The sequence below is a fragment of the Pan paniscus genome, chromosome 8, assembly GCF_029289425.2.
Source record: "Pan paniscus chromosome 8, NHGRI_mPanPan1-v2.0_pri, whole genome shotgun sequence".
Lineage (NCBI taxonomy): Eukaryota > Metazoa > Chordata > Mammalia > Primates > Hominidae > Pan > Pan paniscus.
Window position 1 is genome coordinate 46946217 of NC_073257.2, and position 15082 is coordinate 46961298.

The 15082-nt window shown below is 38.1% G+C and overlaps 1 protein-coding gene across 34 annotated transcripts in view; it reads right to left on the minus strand.

The window, feature by feature from the left end:
• PARD3 (par-3 family cell polarity regulator) overlaps positions 1–15082 on the minus strand; it is a 707905-nt gene that overhangs the window by 199375 nt on the left and 493448 nt on the right. For 32 of the 34 annotated variants that reach the window (XM_034930282.3, XM_034930281.3, XM_055092624.2 and 29 more), the window contains one exon: positions 8391–8622. In XM_034930282.3, the coding sequence (XP_034786173.1) occupies positions 8391–8622 (232 nt within the window). Of the gene's footprint in view, positions 1–3544; positions 3666–8390; positions 8623–15082 lie in introns of those variants that run through there. The other 2 variants (XM_034930287.3, XM_034930286.3) reach the window with 1 other exon arrangement.

Genomic DNA, 15082 nt, shown 5'->3' on the forward strand with positions numbered 1-15082 from the left:
ATGTCCAGGCAGGAGAGGTGAATTTGAGAGTCATCTGCCTATAGGCTGTATTTGGATCACAAAGGCTGTTTCCTGAGAATATCAAAATTCTGTGTTACCAAAAAGAGAAAAAAAGAGGACTTTGGACTGAGCCCTGGGGCACAAGACCTGGAGGACAGAGTATGGCACAGAATTAGCAAAGGAGACAAGACAGGGTAGGCCAGGGAGGAGGAGGGAAAGCTGGCAAAGGTGATCTTAAAGGAGAGCCATGATTAACATGCTGGGTACTGCCAGTGGACCATGATGAGGGATGAAAATGGACCCCGACTTCCCAAGGAAGAGGAACTGGTGAGCTGGACGAGAACAGGATTTGCTGAGTGGAAAGGGTAAAGGATTCATTGAAGCAAGTTCAAGACAGAATCGGAAAAAAGAGACAGCAAATATATCAAAGGGTCTGCTGTGGTGGGCAAGAGGACATGAGATCGTAGTTGGAGAGTAAGTAGGGCTAAGAGAGAATTTTCTCTAAGATGGAGGAGGTAACAGCATGGTGCAAAACAACGTGAATGATCCTGTAGAGAGAAGAGCAATGCCAGGGGCAGTGGCTCATGCCTCATCTCAGCATGCTGGGAGGCAGAGGCCAGAGGATTGCTTGAGGCCAGAAGTTTGAGACCAACCTGGTCAACAAAGTGAGATCCCACCTCTATATAAAATTTAAAAAGTAGTAGGCACAGTGGTGCACACCTGTAGTCCCAGCTACTGGGAAGGCTGAGGTGGGAGCATCACTTGAGCCCAGCAGTTCAAGGTGCAGTGAGGCATGATTGCACCACTGTACTCCTGCTGAGCAAGACCCTGTCTCCAAAAAAAAAAAAAAAAAAAAAAGGCAGTCACAGATGGATCAGATGGATTTAGAAGAGAGAAGAAATAATTAAACATTGTTGGGGCAATGTCCTGCAAGAGGGAAGAGAGGACCAGAATGGTTATGGTTTTTTGGGAGCTTGGCCTTGGCTTACAGCATGGGATGGAGGTGGGGGCAGAGGTTCAACCATCTCCCCCACCACCCCCCCGCCCAAGAAGAAAAGAGTAGTCATGGATGATGCAGAAAGAATTATGAATTGCCTGCAGGAGGCAAAAGAGGACCAGAATGGTTTGGCTCTTGGCTTAAAGCATGAGATGCAAGTGGGGAAAAGGATCAACCATCCAAAAAAAAAAAAAAAAAAAAAAACTGCAAGCAGAAAGGTTAATAGGAGACCTGGTTATTTCACTATGATAAAAATTTAATCTGATTTTAGTCTTTTGCTTCTAAATTGGCTATTATTAAACATAGGTCAGAAGAAAACCATTCAACGCTCAATTAGGAAAGAGGTCCCCCAGTGAATTCTTTAAAAGACTATCAGGACAAAACAATACCTTTATATACTAATTTGTGGCTTGATACAAGTACACTTAGGAATAACATGTACTTGATCTATTATATTTAATGTAAACAATATGGAACCTTAATGGTAACAAGTAAAACCATTCACAAGGAATATTTCCAACATATGTTGTGGTGAATATCATTAGCTGAGCTTGTCTTCTAAGTGCATTTTTCAATAGTGCGATAGTATTTATTTACCCTGTGTTATTAGAAAGTGAATAGTCAGTAGCCTTCAATTTTCACATCAATTGCAGAAAAAAGATTCCATTTTCCACACAGCCTGGAATTGAAATTGACTTAGCATCTCAGAACTGTCAAGAATTTCTTTTGCGAAAAGGTTTGCTTTAGAGAGACTATCAAGTAGGTGTCATCCTTGACACCTGCATTCTATATTCATGCCACAGGTCTATGGAAAAGAAACGTTAAAGAATGTCAGAAAAGGTCTGAGAGAGGCCCGGCCGTCATGCTTTGTGCCTCCTCAGCTTCCTCTGCATTCAGCCTGGGTGCTGTGGATGTCAGAGGTTCTCTATTTAAAACTGCTAACCAGGAAAAGAAGAATACTTGAAGAATATGATATCAGCTATCTTAGAACTTGTCTTTGCTAGCAGGTCAGCTGGACATTTATTTTCCTGTGTTAAAAATGGGAACCTCTGTTTCAATTCAAATTAATAGAAGCATACATTAAGTCCTTAGGATTTACATATTCAGAACTCACTCCAAGGAAACCTCCCAGGGTGTATAATCACAAAATAGAGCTATTCTTTGTCCAGGTGACAAACAAGAAAGCAAATAAAATTATGTAAAATCTCACTGTGTTTCATTTGGAGAAGCATTGTTTTCTATGTGCTTACTTTAACTGCATTCCTTAAATCATCAGCAGATTGCACAGGATGCCACTTCATGTACCAATGTGAAACTGGTTACATTAATCCCCATGGCAATTAGGCCCAAGTCATAAAAAACTAGCATGACAAATAAACACTCTTCTGTGTGTCTCCTTACTAGAACTGAGGGCTTTCACTTGGGCGGGGGCGAGGGTAGAACTGCAAACTGCTTTCAAGTCAGAGCAGAGGTCAAGCCTTCTCACAGGCACTCAACCCAATCCACAATACCCTTTATCACATGGTTTTCAAGACTTCAGTTATTTATTTTTATTTATTTTTTTTTAAATAGAGACAGGGCCTTACTGTGTGGCCCAGGCTCGTCTCGAACTCCTGTGCCTGGAATTACAGGTGTGAGCCAATGAACCCAACCCATGTTTATTTTCAGTAAGAATGCAATGCTAACATTTTCAGGAAAAAGAGTTAACTAAATATACAGTCTCTGTCTCAAATCCTGGGAAGCCATGAATAATGAAACTGTGAATTAAGGCTTCTTACAAGAGAGAAGGCTTCAAACCATAGTAAGGACCATTGGAGATCCACCTGCACTAGCATTGGATCTGTGATTCGAACACTTGGCCGGGCAGACTCTTTCAAGAAACATTTATGAAAGAGTGTGTGCTCTCTCGACACGTGGTCTCAGCAAACCTTGGGATTACTATGTGCCAAAGTAGCTCTGCTTTTTTCACACGGGCAGAACCTGCTGGTTCAGCCATCTAAGCACAGAAATTTATTTTCCTACACCACCCCCCCGCCCCAAACCACCCATTTTTGGTCTAAACTCTGTAATCCACAAAGGGACTGAAACCTTTGCCAAAAAGGCCCTTTCAAACTGGTCCATCTGGTCATGAATCTATCCGTTGCATCTCATCCCTGATGGGTGACTGTACCAGCCCACATACCTCTTTGCCTCTGCCCTGAATCACCTGTAACATCTGCCTGTGTCCCAAAGTCACTGGTGGTTACACAACACAACCAAATGGGTGGTGGCCCTTTACAGAATCTTGAAAACTCTGATTCTAATATCCAATGGGTGTGTGCTGATGATTTCTGAATACGCCAGCAGTGAGAGGACTGTGGTTTTCCACTATGAAAAGGGGCCAACAAAGAAAGGAAAGAGAAAAAAACATGTCTCTGCCTTTTCAAGCGTAATTTAAACCCCAAGCTTGAAATCAAGATCCAAAAGTTCCAAATGGATTAATAAGGAAATTACTAAACCATCAAACTGCTGATGTCGTAAACAAAATTCGTCAACAGCCACTAAGAATTCATTAAAAGTAAATTTATTGTTTGTTTAAAAAAAACAACAACTGTGCAATATGTGCTGTTCAAGACATGTTTTGAATCGCTTTGTTGTTCATCTCTTCTCGGGCTTCAGTTTGGCAAGGCTAAATGAGAGACACGGTACAGACACACAGTTAGTACAGGTGAGGAAAGCAACAAGAATCTGTGTTTGTTCTTTTCGCAAACGCCTAAGATGTATAATCCAAACTACGACATTCAGTTTTTAAAACCTGATTATGTTCATTGTGTTCTGAAAATGATCATATTCTAAAAAGGAAAAGAGAGCAATATATCTGACTTCAACCAAACAAGGTTACAAACTAAATTATCTATTTCCTCTTCAAAACTGAATAAAACAATGCTTCGGGGACCCAGGTAATCATTTTAAATGTAATTGGAGGATTCAATTTTAATGGTAATATTGCAACATTTCTTTTGCTTTAGCTTTCTGCAGTGATAGGTTCTCAGCTATCACATATGGACAACAGCTAGAAATAAATCTGAGACATGTACAATAAGGTCATGTCTGAGAACCTTCAGTTTTAGAGTACATACAATTCTATGATATTCAAACGATAACAGTTCCAATTTTGCAGCAAAGCAATATCAAATTACACTTACTCTAGGGCTCACAAAAAGAGAGCACATGATTTTAACTTCTTAATATCTGAGAATACAATATTTTATTATCTTGCTGGTTATTTCAATTTGGAGATTAAAAACTAAGGCAAAATCATGTTGCTTAAGAAGGCTGCTTTCCTTTAAAAACGAACACATTTAAAACATTAAAAAACATATCTCCCTCCTCCTAAAGTACATACTCAATTTCCTCTTTCATGACAATTTCATACAATTGAAGAATTCTCAGAAATATCCTCCAGTATTAAATTTGAATAGCCGAGTGTCTGAGAATCAAACATACACAGACTCAAACTTTGTGCTCCCCGCTCTGCTCTGCAATCTGCACACAGAATGATTACATTTACAAGTCATGTTTACCTGTTTTGTAAGCACACTCAGGTTTCTTAGATACAAAGCCATTTTAATTAAGGTGATAGAAGCTCCTTGTGTGCAAAAGATGTAGTATGTATGAGGAGAAATTAATACAAACAGGAAAAACTTTGCATTTGTTGTTTGATTCCTTATAGATTTAAATTTCTGATTTAAGACTTGCATTAAGGCGGCTTCTGTAGTTCATATACTCCATAATTTATAAACAGAAGAGTGATTCATATGACTCACATTCTTTCCTAGAGCTGTTTATTAATAATTAAATCATCTTTGTGACTACCATTCAATGTGTCAAACAGAAAACCATGCTATCTGTATATGCCAATGACTAAAAATATCTACTCAAGGTACCATCATTTCCTCTGGTAGAGTTTTTAAAACAAGGCCTATCTATTTGACTCTCATCATATTTAACCAAATATCACAGACAACCTGCTGGGGTAGGAATAGTGTATGAGTGGGAGTTGCAGGGAGGCAACAGGATGATGGGGGTAGGACAGGATGGTAGAGGGAGGAGAGCCTGTGAGCCTGTTTTTAAAGGAAAACATATTACTTCCTCAAGCAGACGAAAGAGAACAAGCTCATGTGCTGCTATATTTACCTACAAAACTAGACTCCCAATACCGAATGTCCCTTAGCCTTTTGTTTTCTGAGCTACAAGATAGAAAGAAAAGGATCACACACACAGACACACCCCTACTTTATACTTCAGGCCTGCACGGTCCTCCATACTTGAACCCTCTTGCAAACCGTACTAAGAAATATATATGCACATGCATGTTCTGATTAAGCTGTTTAAAAGCAGCACTGCTAAGGAAACCACATCCTAGTTTTCTTAAAAGAACAAAGAGAAAGGAAGAGACCAATTTTTAAATCTTACTGTAGTCCCCTATGTTGTTAGGAGAAAAAAAAAAAAAGAAGGAAACGTAAAAGAATCAACCTGAGGGTATATTCATCTCAAATAATCAGATCCAGAAGGTATGGAAGGAAGGTAGTTTAAAAGAATGTTTTGAAAAATCTAACAATGCTTTCACAGTCTTCTCAAAGACTAATGACTATCCTCATCGTGTGAAGGAAGGATCAAGAGCCAACATTCAATAACAAAAAAGCTTATTTCGTGTTTAATGTATTATTCTGAACTCATATTCAAGGGGCAATATGTGGCAACCCATTGGGAAAGGGCTGGCGCAGGGTTTGCAATCTGATAGAACCCAGCCATGCCCAGGGGCACTAGACAAGATGCTGCCACTCTGGTCAAAGGTATTTATAGCACCGTGGGGTGCTATGTTGCTCTGCTGGGAGAAGAACTCTGTTTTGTGGAATTCCATAGACTTCCTGGTGTAAACACTGCCACCATGGCAAATTTTCAGCTACCAGCATGATGTCACTAAACACGGGGCTGGGAAAAGCTGCACAGTCGTCATTATATAGTATTAGCCCTATGTCCATGCCATAAATGTAAATAATTTCAAAAGCAGAGATCATAGTAAAGTATAGCAAAAATAATTAGGAAGTGATGCATTTCGAGTATTAATTACCTTTGCTTTTTAGATAATGTATTTAATTTTTAATAATGGCTGTGTTTGACAACCAGCTTGCAAAGTTTCTAAAAATTGATCAATTGGCTCTCACCAGCCAAGGTGGGCTGATTCCAATAAACCAATGATTCCACATACCTAAAAAAGTATGAATGTCTGTTATTTTCTTAACAGTCATTCTTAAACACTGGGAGAATATCAGCCTAATTTTTAGGGGGAAAAAAAAAACCCTTCAGCCCCTGCACCTGCATATAGAATTTTATTTCCAAGAATATGCAGGGTCAACTTCTTTATCATAAAGCTGGCTTTCATTATAGGTTATGGGTACAGGCTGTAGATACTGATCTAGAGAAAGCATCATGTAATGCTTGACAGGACTCCTAGAAAAAAGAGAGTTGTGTGGTGGTGTTCTTCAAGGTCCCTTAGAAACAATACACATTTCTCCCACACTCTGCTCCTCTGGCCCCAGATAGAAAGCTCTACCATAGGCCTTTCTTCTGGAGTTGCAGGTTACAGAAAAAGATCACTAATAATTAATGGAATTCTAAGATATTAGAAGTATATTTTTTATTCCAAGACCAGAACAGAGCACTCAAACAGATACATGTTGGCCAATGAATGAAAACTAACAAGCCATTAGAGCTTTCAGTAAGACGTCAGGAGAGCCCCTGGAAGTGAGAGTGTGCTACAAGTCTCAGGGGAAGGTTTCTCCCATCTCTAACCCTGTAATTTGAAGAAGACAGTAGTACAGATTCCTTCCATGTTAACTGATGGGCAGTAGCCTTATTTCTGTGCACTGTGGAGGTGTCAGTTTATGAGCTGTCAGTCTGCACATATGGAACAAAAAGGCCCTTGGCTAACACAGAAATTGAAATAAAGTGGCAGTTAGAGCAATTTCTTCCTATATGATTCTTGAACACAGAGTATAATGAAGAAACATGATGAGGGGGCCCTATGTAAACTAGAAAAACTCTAATGAAAAACTATGAAAATCCCACAGTTCTGAAGCACTGAGAGACAGAAATCTAATCACATTGAAAGAAAATACTGCTCATAGGCCAGGCTTTGTGTTAATATAAGTCTAGAGTTAACTCTCCTTCTTCTATGCACTTAATCAGACATCTACAGAACACATCTGTTGAGCTGTGTAGACTTCAGGCTGGGCCATGGTTCCTCGACTTTCCAGGTCTGACTTATCTATACCTCCCTGAGTTATGGAGGTCAATTTCAGGATTGTAAATCAACTAATTCTATGAAAATGAAAACTGTTGTTCACATTTTGCAATTAAAAAAAAAGTTTTTAAAAAGAGGGGATCCATAATGCAGGATAACTACTTTTTGAAAAGTCAAATGGCTGTGCTGTATGTTTTCAATTTTAAACCATCACCTTGATATGTTTAGGGGTTTAATTTATGGAACAATCAAGCAATCTTTATATTTAACATTAAATGCCTGAATATTATAAATCATCTTAGATGAACTTTTATGGGAGAGTTTCAGTGCAACTTCTGAACAACTTGTCACTTTTATTGTATGGCAATGATTTGTAAAAAATGATATGCTAAGTAATCCTAGAGTATAATTTATGGGCACAAAAACACCTGTCAAGAAACAGCCAGAGACCACATTTAATGAAATCTTTACAGACCGAAGTAATAAGTACTAAATTAATCAACACAGCTTAATTGAAGCTCTATTTGTAACTTTTTTTATTAGACTTGTTATTAATGAACCTTTAAATGCTACCACTAACTTGAGCTCTATGTTTAAATTTAAATAATGAACCATTGTTCACACACAAAAAAGAACAAACACTGCTTTAATAGCCCTTTGTCTCAATGGGGCTTTCACTCTTACGCATAACTAAGATACAGACATGTCCCTCCTACCTCTCAACAATTATTTACATGGTTGGCAAGATATAATCATTTAGGCTGCTAAAATAGTCTGAAAATAGCTAACATGAAATTCATAACAAAGTAAAAATGAGGTAGGAAAAGATTATACAAGAATTTTGGTTGATCTCAAAGATAATGTTTTCAAATCTGTGCTTTCAGTGCTTTTATTTATTTATTTATTTATTTATTTTAGAGAGAGAATGGAATGATCTGTTGCCCAGGCTGGATTTGGAATCCTGGGCTCCAGCATTCCTCCCAGTTCAGCCTCCCAAGTAGCTGGGATTACAGGTGTGCACTACTGTGTCCAGTTTTTAGTACTTTTTGCTAAGCTCACACTCCTGTATGTTTAAGGAGATTCTGGTTTGGGATGGTAAAGACTTACCTGAACATGTCTCCCAAGCCCTTCAGCATTCCCTTCTTGGCTTTCATTTTATCCTTCTCCTTATCTCTATCTTTCTTCTTTTCTTTTCCAGTTTTATCCTTTTTTCTATCAGTCTTATCACCTTTCTCTTGGTTTCCATTCATTTGTCTCTCCAGAGAGTGGGAAGGCTGATCACTGGCTGTGGATACAGACTCTCTCCCTGATCTTGAACTTTCTTCTGTGTCTTCTTCCACTTGGAAGGAAAGAAAAAAAAAAAAATAGGGACACAGTGAACCAATGCAACAAAAATAATAAAGCTAAAATACATTCAAGGACTTTACTTTCCCACACTTTTACTGCAGTATGGCCCTGCTAGCAACATGGACTGCAATGCTGTTTAACTTTGAGTAGAATTAAAATGGAATATGTGATGTGGATGCCTCCTACGTGAAGATCGTGTGCCAAGTCAGTAGCAGCAAAACAGCAGCTTCCTGGTGGGATGCTGATGCACCCACAGAAACACCCTCTAAGAATCAGATTGTACACTACTAGGGGGGGCCCAGCAAGACCTTGTTATACAGCACAGACCTCTAAGGGTCCCGTGTACTATATTTGCAAGATGAAAAGAAAGAAAATAAGCAGGCCTTCCCAAAGTGCTTCCTTTTTTCTTGGGTAAGAATAATGCAGATACACTCTGGCCCCTCATTAATTTGCTGGACTACACCATTCAATGTCAGCACAAGGACTTCTTTCCTTAGGCTCCCAACATATCCTGCTCACACAGAAGAGCAGATTATTTTGGCTTATATCTACAACAGATCTGCACAGCCTCTGTAACTCTTCTTTGCATAAGGCCAACATCAGAAGTAAATGCTACTATATATTCTAATCCTAAACAATCTTGCATGCCTATCTGCATCATGGCGGCTGAACAGAGGTAGAGGGAGCCATGAAAATGAGTAAATCAATAAGTGCACTTCTCTGGACTTTGCAGATAAAAGATCTACTTAGTGATAACAACATTCCATTCCTTGAACCAACACTTCGTAAGCACATGGTCCAAGGGCACTTCAATACCCCAAACTTTTTGCAGTTGAAAGAACGACAAGTAACTGAAGTAGGTCTCCCCCTACCAAAAGAGCTTAAACATTTCTCTATTAAGTAAGAAGCAGAGAGACACGTATGAACATCCACTCTCAGAAATCTTTCTTTCGAGACTGGTCACCTAAGGTTCTCCTCCAAATACAATGAGAATTATAGGGGCCATAAGGTTAATTACTCCATGAATTCTTAAGTCATTTTTCTTTTTCCAGCATCAACAAAGAAAGTATAGATCATTATTTCTGAGTTTCTTATAACAAAGAGCCAAACAGAATGGTTCGGCCTCTTCCCAAACTTTTGCAAAGAACTGACCTCCAAATCAAGTTAATATATCCTCAGTAAAATTCAGTCCTTCCTCTCTACCAGCAAGGAGCACTTTCAATAGCAATACACAATTATCGTGGGAATAAGACCAGCTAAAAGGGTCCCAATATCTTAGATTTCTGCTATTAAACCCTCACAAATCTGAAAAGAGACTATCAAATGATGGTATAGCTATGCCCAAGTAACACAGTTGTGTTTTTTTGTTAAAAAGCCAGCTATTTATCATAATGCAAAAAACAAAGCTCAGAATTTTTTTATTTTTTTTATTTTTTTGAGGCTGAGTCTTGCTCTGTCGCCCAGGCTGGAGTGCAGTGGTGTGATCTCGACTCACTGCAACCTCCGCCTCCTGGGTTCAAGCCATTCTCCTGCCTCAGCCTCCCGAGTAGCTGGGATTACAGGCGCCCACCACCACGCCCAGCTAATTTTTTGTATTTTTAGTAGTTTTGTATTTTTAGTAGTAGAGTTTCACTATGTTGGCCAGGCTGGTCTCGAACTCCTGACCTCGTGATCTCCCTGCCTCGGCCTCCCAAAGTGCTGGGATTACAGGAGTGAGCCACTGCACCCAGACTTTTTTTTTTTTTTTTTCTTATTGAGATGGAGTTTCACTCTGTCACCAGGCTGGAGTACAGTGGTGTGATCTTGGCTCACTGCAATCTCCACCTCCTGGGTTCATGTGATTCTCCTGCCTCAGCCCCCCAAGTAGCTGGGACTACAGGCGCACGCCACCACACCCAGCTAATTTTTGTATTTTTAGTAGAGATAGGAATTCACCATGTTGGCCAGGATGGTCTTGATCTCTTGACCTCATGATCCACCAGCCTCTCCTCCCAAAGTGCTGGGATTACAGGGGTGAGTCACACCCAGCCCAAGCATATAAATGACTTCAGAAACGTTAGCCTTCCTCTGTACTGCGAGTTATCTCATTGTAAGCCATTGTCTTCCTCCAAAGGACATGGTGGCTTTTAAGAAAATTTGCTCCTTTTCCTCGCTATTAAGATATAAATAGTAATTGTGCATGTTTATTAGAAGAAGCCAGTTACAACTAGAAGGACACAGTGAAAATCCATAATCTTACAAATAATACTGAGTTCAGGCTATAATTTTTTGTGGTGTACACAGAGCAGGGAAAGAATATCCTGGCAGTTGGCCCAAGGGCTTACTAATTATGTGTAGCCTTTTCAAATGAGAGCTCCCCCAAAGAATGTAAATATAGCTCAAGCAGGGCTGTAGTGTGTTGCTTAATGCCCTTGAACATGGCTGTGTTCTATCTGCTTGTGAACCAGTACTTCAGGTTTTTGAGATATGGGTGTGGCCACAAATGTGAGATAATTAACCAAATAATTACAGAACAATTCCCAAAAGTTCTCTGGAGCTATAAAAACCTAGGTCTATTGGTATACTCAAACTAGATAAATGGAAGCTAGTGAATTTTGTATAATTCCTGCATGGAAACCTCCTTTCACCTATACTTCCAAAGCTCTTTCTTTGTACAATCTTTTATTATTGCACTTCTCATATGATATCACATACATGTCTCCCTCCCATTCTCTAAGCTCCTCAAATGAAGACCGCGGGGCAAACAGCAGCTGCTCATAAATGGCTGCGTAAATGAAAGACTTCTGCAAAAAACTGACTTGTGACTTTATCCTGACCAAAACTTTATCTAATCGCCAGGTATCACCATTCCTCTAGCTTTAGAAAAATGCTTACTGTTCTCTCATCAAGCCTGACAAGACTAGCCACAATCTGACTACAGTAACACTAGGTAGGAATGCTCATGATATTTGGTTTAGCTCTAATTAGTTTCTGGTACATTTTCATGCCATTATTGTTAGTGCTGTATGCATCATTTAATAGATTTTACGACCCTCTACAATGTCTGAAACTATAAACAGAAAAATGAGCTCAATAAATGTAAATGATTTAGTCTTCCACAGCAACCATTATCATAAATCATGAATGGAACTATCAGTAGCGATTCTGTTAGTTTTCTGCCTAATAGTTTTGGCAGAAGTTCAAGGGGCATATGTCGGCTCTTGGCTTGGGAACAGAATAATAGCAGTGCCTTCACAACTCACTATATGCTGAAGTCACGTTTGTTGCCAATTCTTTTCATATTCAAAATAATTTTCTGGTGTATGTAACACAACTTATTTTCTAAAGTATGTGAAATAAAGTAGTATGAAATCAATTATTAGCTTCAGGTTTTGTAACCTCATTTTATAAAATTAAAAGTCCTACCTCTCTTTCCTGCCCCAAGCCAGTGGACTGTTTAAAATACTTGCACACTGGAGGATTCTTTATGCTTGTTCTGAACATTCTAAATTAGATAATACATTATCACAGAAACTCTTCTGGGGCTGTACTGATTTAACTAATCCCTTTGAATGCCAACTAATTAAAAATATTTAGCAATATGCAGCTTCATATGTACAAACATAAGATGTTCTTTTAAAGTACTGAATTATATATACTTCAAATTCTGAAATTATTTGATAGAGAAAAATCTTTATCCTGCTCCTATGCAGAAATATTGTAGTTTCAAAAGCTCAAATAAATTGGTTACACATGCTTAATTTTTGAAAAAAATATACATATTCAAAGTCACTGATGTACTAGTCAGATTTTAGGTTTTAAAATAAATCTGTACATTTAATACTAGCTTTATAATTAGGTACATAAAATATCTTTATTCCCTTAAACGAACATGCATATAAACAATTTTTCAAGTAAGAAAAGTACTAGTAATATATCAGCAATAAATGGCTTGATCTATTGTGTTCATACAGCAAATTACAAGGTAAGAACTAATCATAAATTTACATTTAGATAATGTACTATTTTAAGTGCTATATACATTTCTTGATTTTTTTCTCTTTAATTTTGCTCATTTTGACAGACTATTTGCTTTCCTTTTGCAGATAGCCTACACAAAGAGAGATGATTATCTCCTTCCAAACAAATAGAAATTTCCATTTTTGACAACATTTCTGCCTGTTTAAACCTGCTCTACGCACTGAACTATCAGCTATGTTTCCATGTGATTACCTATAAAGATAGGTACTTTCAAGTTTCTTTTTTTAAAGAAGGTGTAGCATGAAGCTGCTTATTTCTCTTTAATGTGGCAGAGTCATTCTGCAATTAAGACATACCTAATTACCATGTTTTCAACAGATGCAAATGGAGCTCAATTAAAATTCTAGTCCATGTTACAAATTAAGGCACTCAACTCTGAAAGGTATCATGTTAGGACTGGATCACCAACAAGTTTGGAAAAGATCGGGCATTTACGTGTTAATGATGATGGAGAAAATGACTTTGGGTTTTCATTGAAGCGCAAAGTTCTGCAGCTTCTGCCATAAATAATCTATTTCTATCTAAACTTTACAAACATTTTACAGTCAAGGTTGACTCAAAGCCTCAAGGTCATTACAGTCTATTTTTCCCCCCCCATTGAGAAGTGATGCTACTGTTGATAGTATAATTTCTGTTGGCCGCTTATCCAAAATCCATTTCTCCCTTTATTCTTCCTAATAGAACTCTGTGCCCAGGAATGCAACCTAGCTCCAAGGGGTGAATTCATTATTAAGTTTATGGATGCCATACCCCTGCAGATTTGCCAGTCCAAGGTTATCAGACCAAGAATGGCCCCATTGGACTCAATGGACATATCCATGCTTAGGGAGAGGGCTCATTCCCTTCTGTTAGACAGCAATAAGACAGTAAAAGGCCTCTGAGCCCTAAAATTACCCTATGGATAGCTGAATTATGGAATTATTTTGTGGGTAGCTGACTCATGGATAGCAGAGCAGAAGGGGCAGAAAAATGTTGGGTCTTTGGAGAAATCTCTCTGAAGAACTCTAGAACTCAAGTTATGTAGGAAAATGTATTTCCTTATTGTTTGAGTTGGTCTGAGTTGCACTTTCTATTACATATAGCTGAAAGCATCCTAAAAGGTACACTGCATAAAGCAAGTGTTAGAGCAACTGTGGAATATCTATTGTGTTATTTGTCTTAAGTGTATAATTTAGCAGTAAATATCATTTTAGGTAGCTTTGGCAATTTTACTAGATTTAAATAATTTGTTTAGATTTGCTACTAGATTAAAATGAATTGTTCAATGGGTATAAATAGAGATATACAAAACGAAAATAACATAGTATTACTTTTTATTTAAAACTCAACAATACTCTCCTCTGAGGGAGAGGCCCCAAGAAGCAACATTAAATACTCACTGAGCAATTAAATGAAGGACTGAATAAACAGCCAACAATATGAAGAACTGCCCTTTGTTGCACCCATTTAACTATGAACTACCTTAGAATTAGGAATACTTAGTAATAGGAACACAGATACTTGAGCAATTTACAATTTATATTGAAAGATAAAGGATGAAATGTAAAAATTCTACACAGGGTGACTCAGTCTTCACAAGCTATATTCTTAAAACAAAACTTTTAAGTTAAAATGAGACATTCAAAATAGAAAATTTCACTGGATTTAGTAAATCCACTAACCACTACCAATTTCTGTTAGTGTTAGGTAAAAAGGTAATACAACTAAATGAGGACTGGACTTTCAGTCGCTGCAAACTCCTGCATAGGAATCAAGAATGCTGGGGACATAAATATTGTTTTTATTTCTTAGTTTGGTGGAACACTTTGACTTTGGAAGAGAAAGAAAGATGTAGGAAATGAACAGCTAGTGATACACAGATGGTGTCGAATAACATGATCTGCTGTTCTGGACTCTGACTTTTAACATCAGAATGATGAGCTCTTGGCAACAGAAAAACTTAGCTTTTTCTGAAAACCAAAAAAATAAAACCACACACACACAAAGCTGGCATGAAACAGGAAGACTTTAGAGCTTTTAGACTAATACATGGGGTGAGAATAATAACTGATATGATGAAGACTGTGAGGAGGTAAAAAAGCTATGAAGGAATCAGGTGACATTTATTAGTGGTATTGTAGAGCGGTTTCAGCAACTGGGAGAAAGTTCAAATAGATGACTCCTCAGACATTTTACTCTAAAAATAGCTTTATTTCATTTTTAAAAAACCTTTCAATATATGTGGGTGAAGGAAGAAAAACAATAAGATCACTCTTTTAAAGAGTTATTCCCTTTCTTCACTTTACTTGACATTCTAAACTTCTCTTTAACCCATCCCCCCCAAATGAAGCAGGTAAAATGCTCCCACAGATAATGGTAGAATGTCGCCTCCATTATCCCTCCCTTCCCAAGACAATGTTGCAGAGCAGGCACAATGAGGGTCACACCTTCAA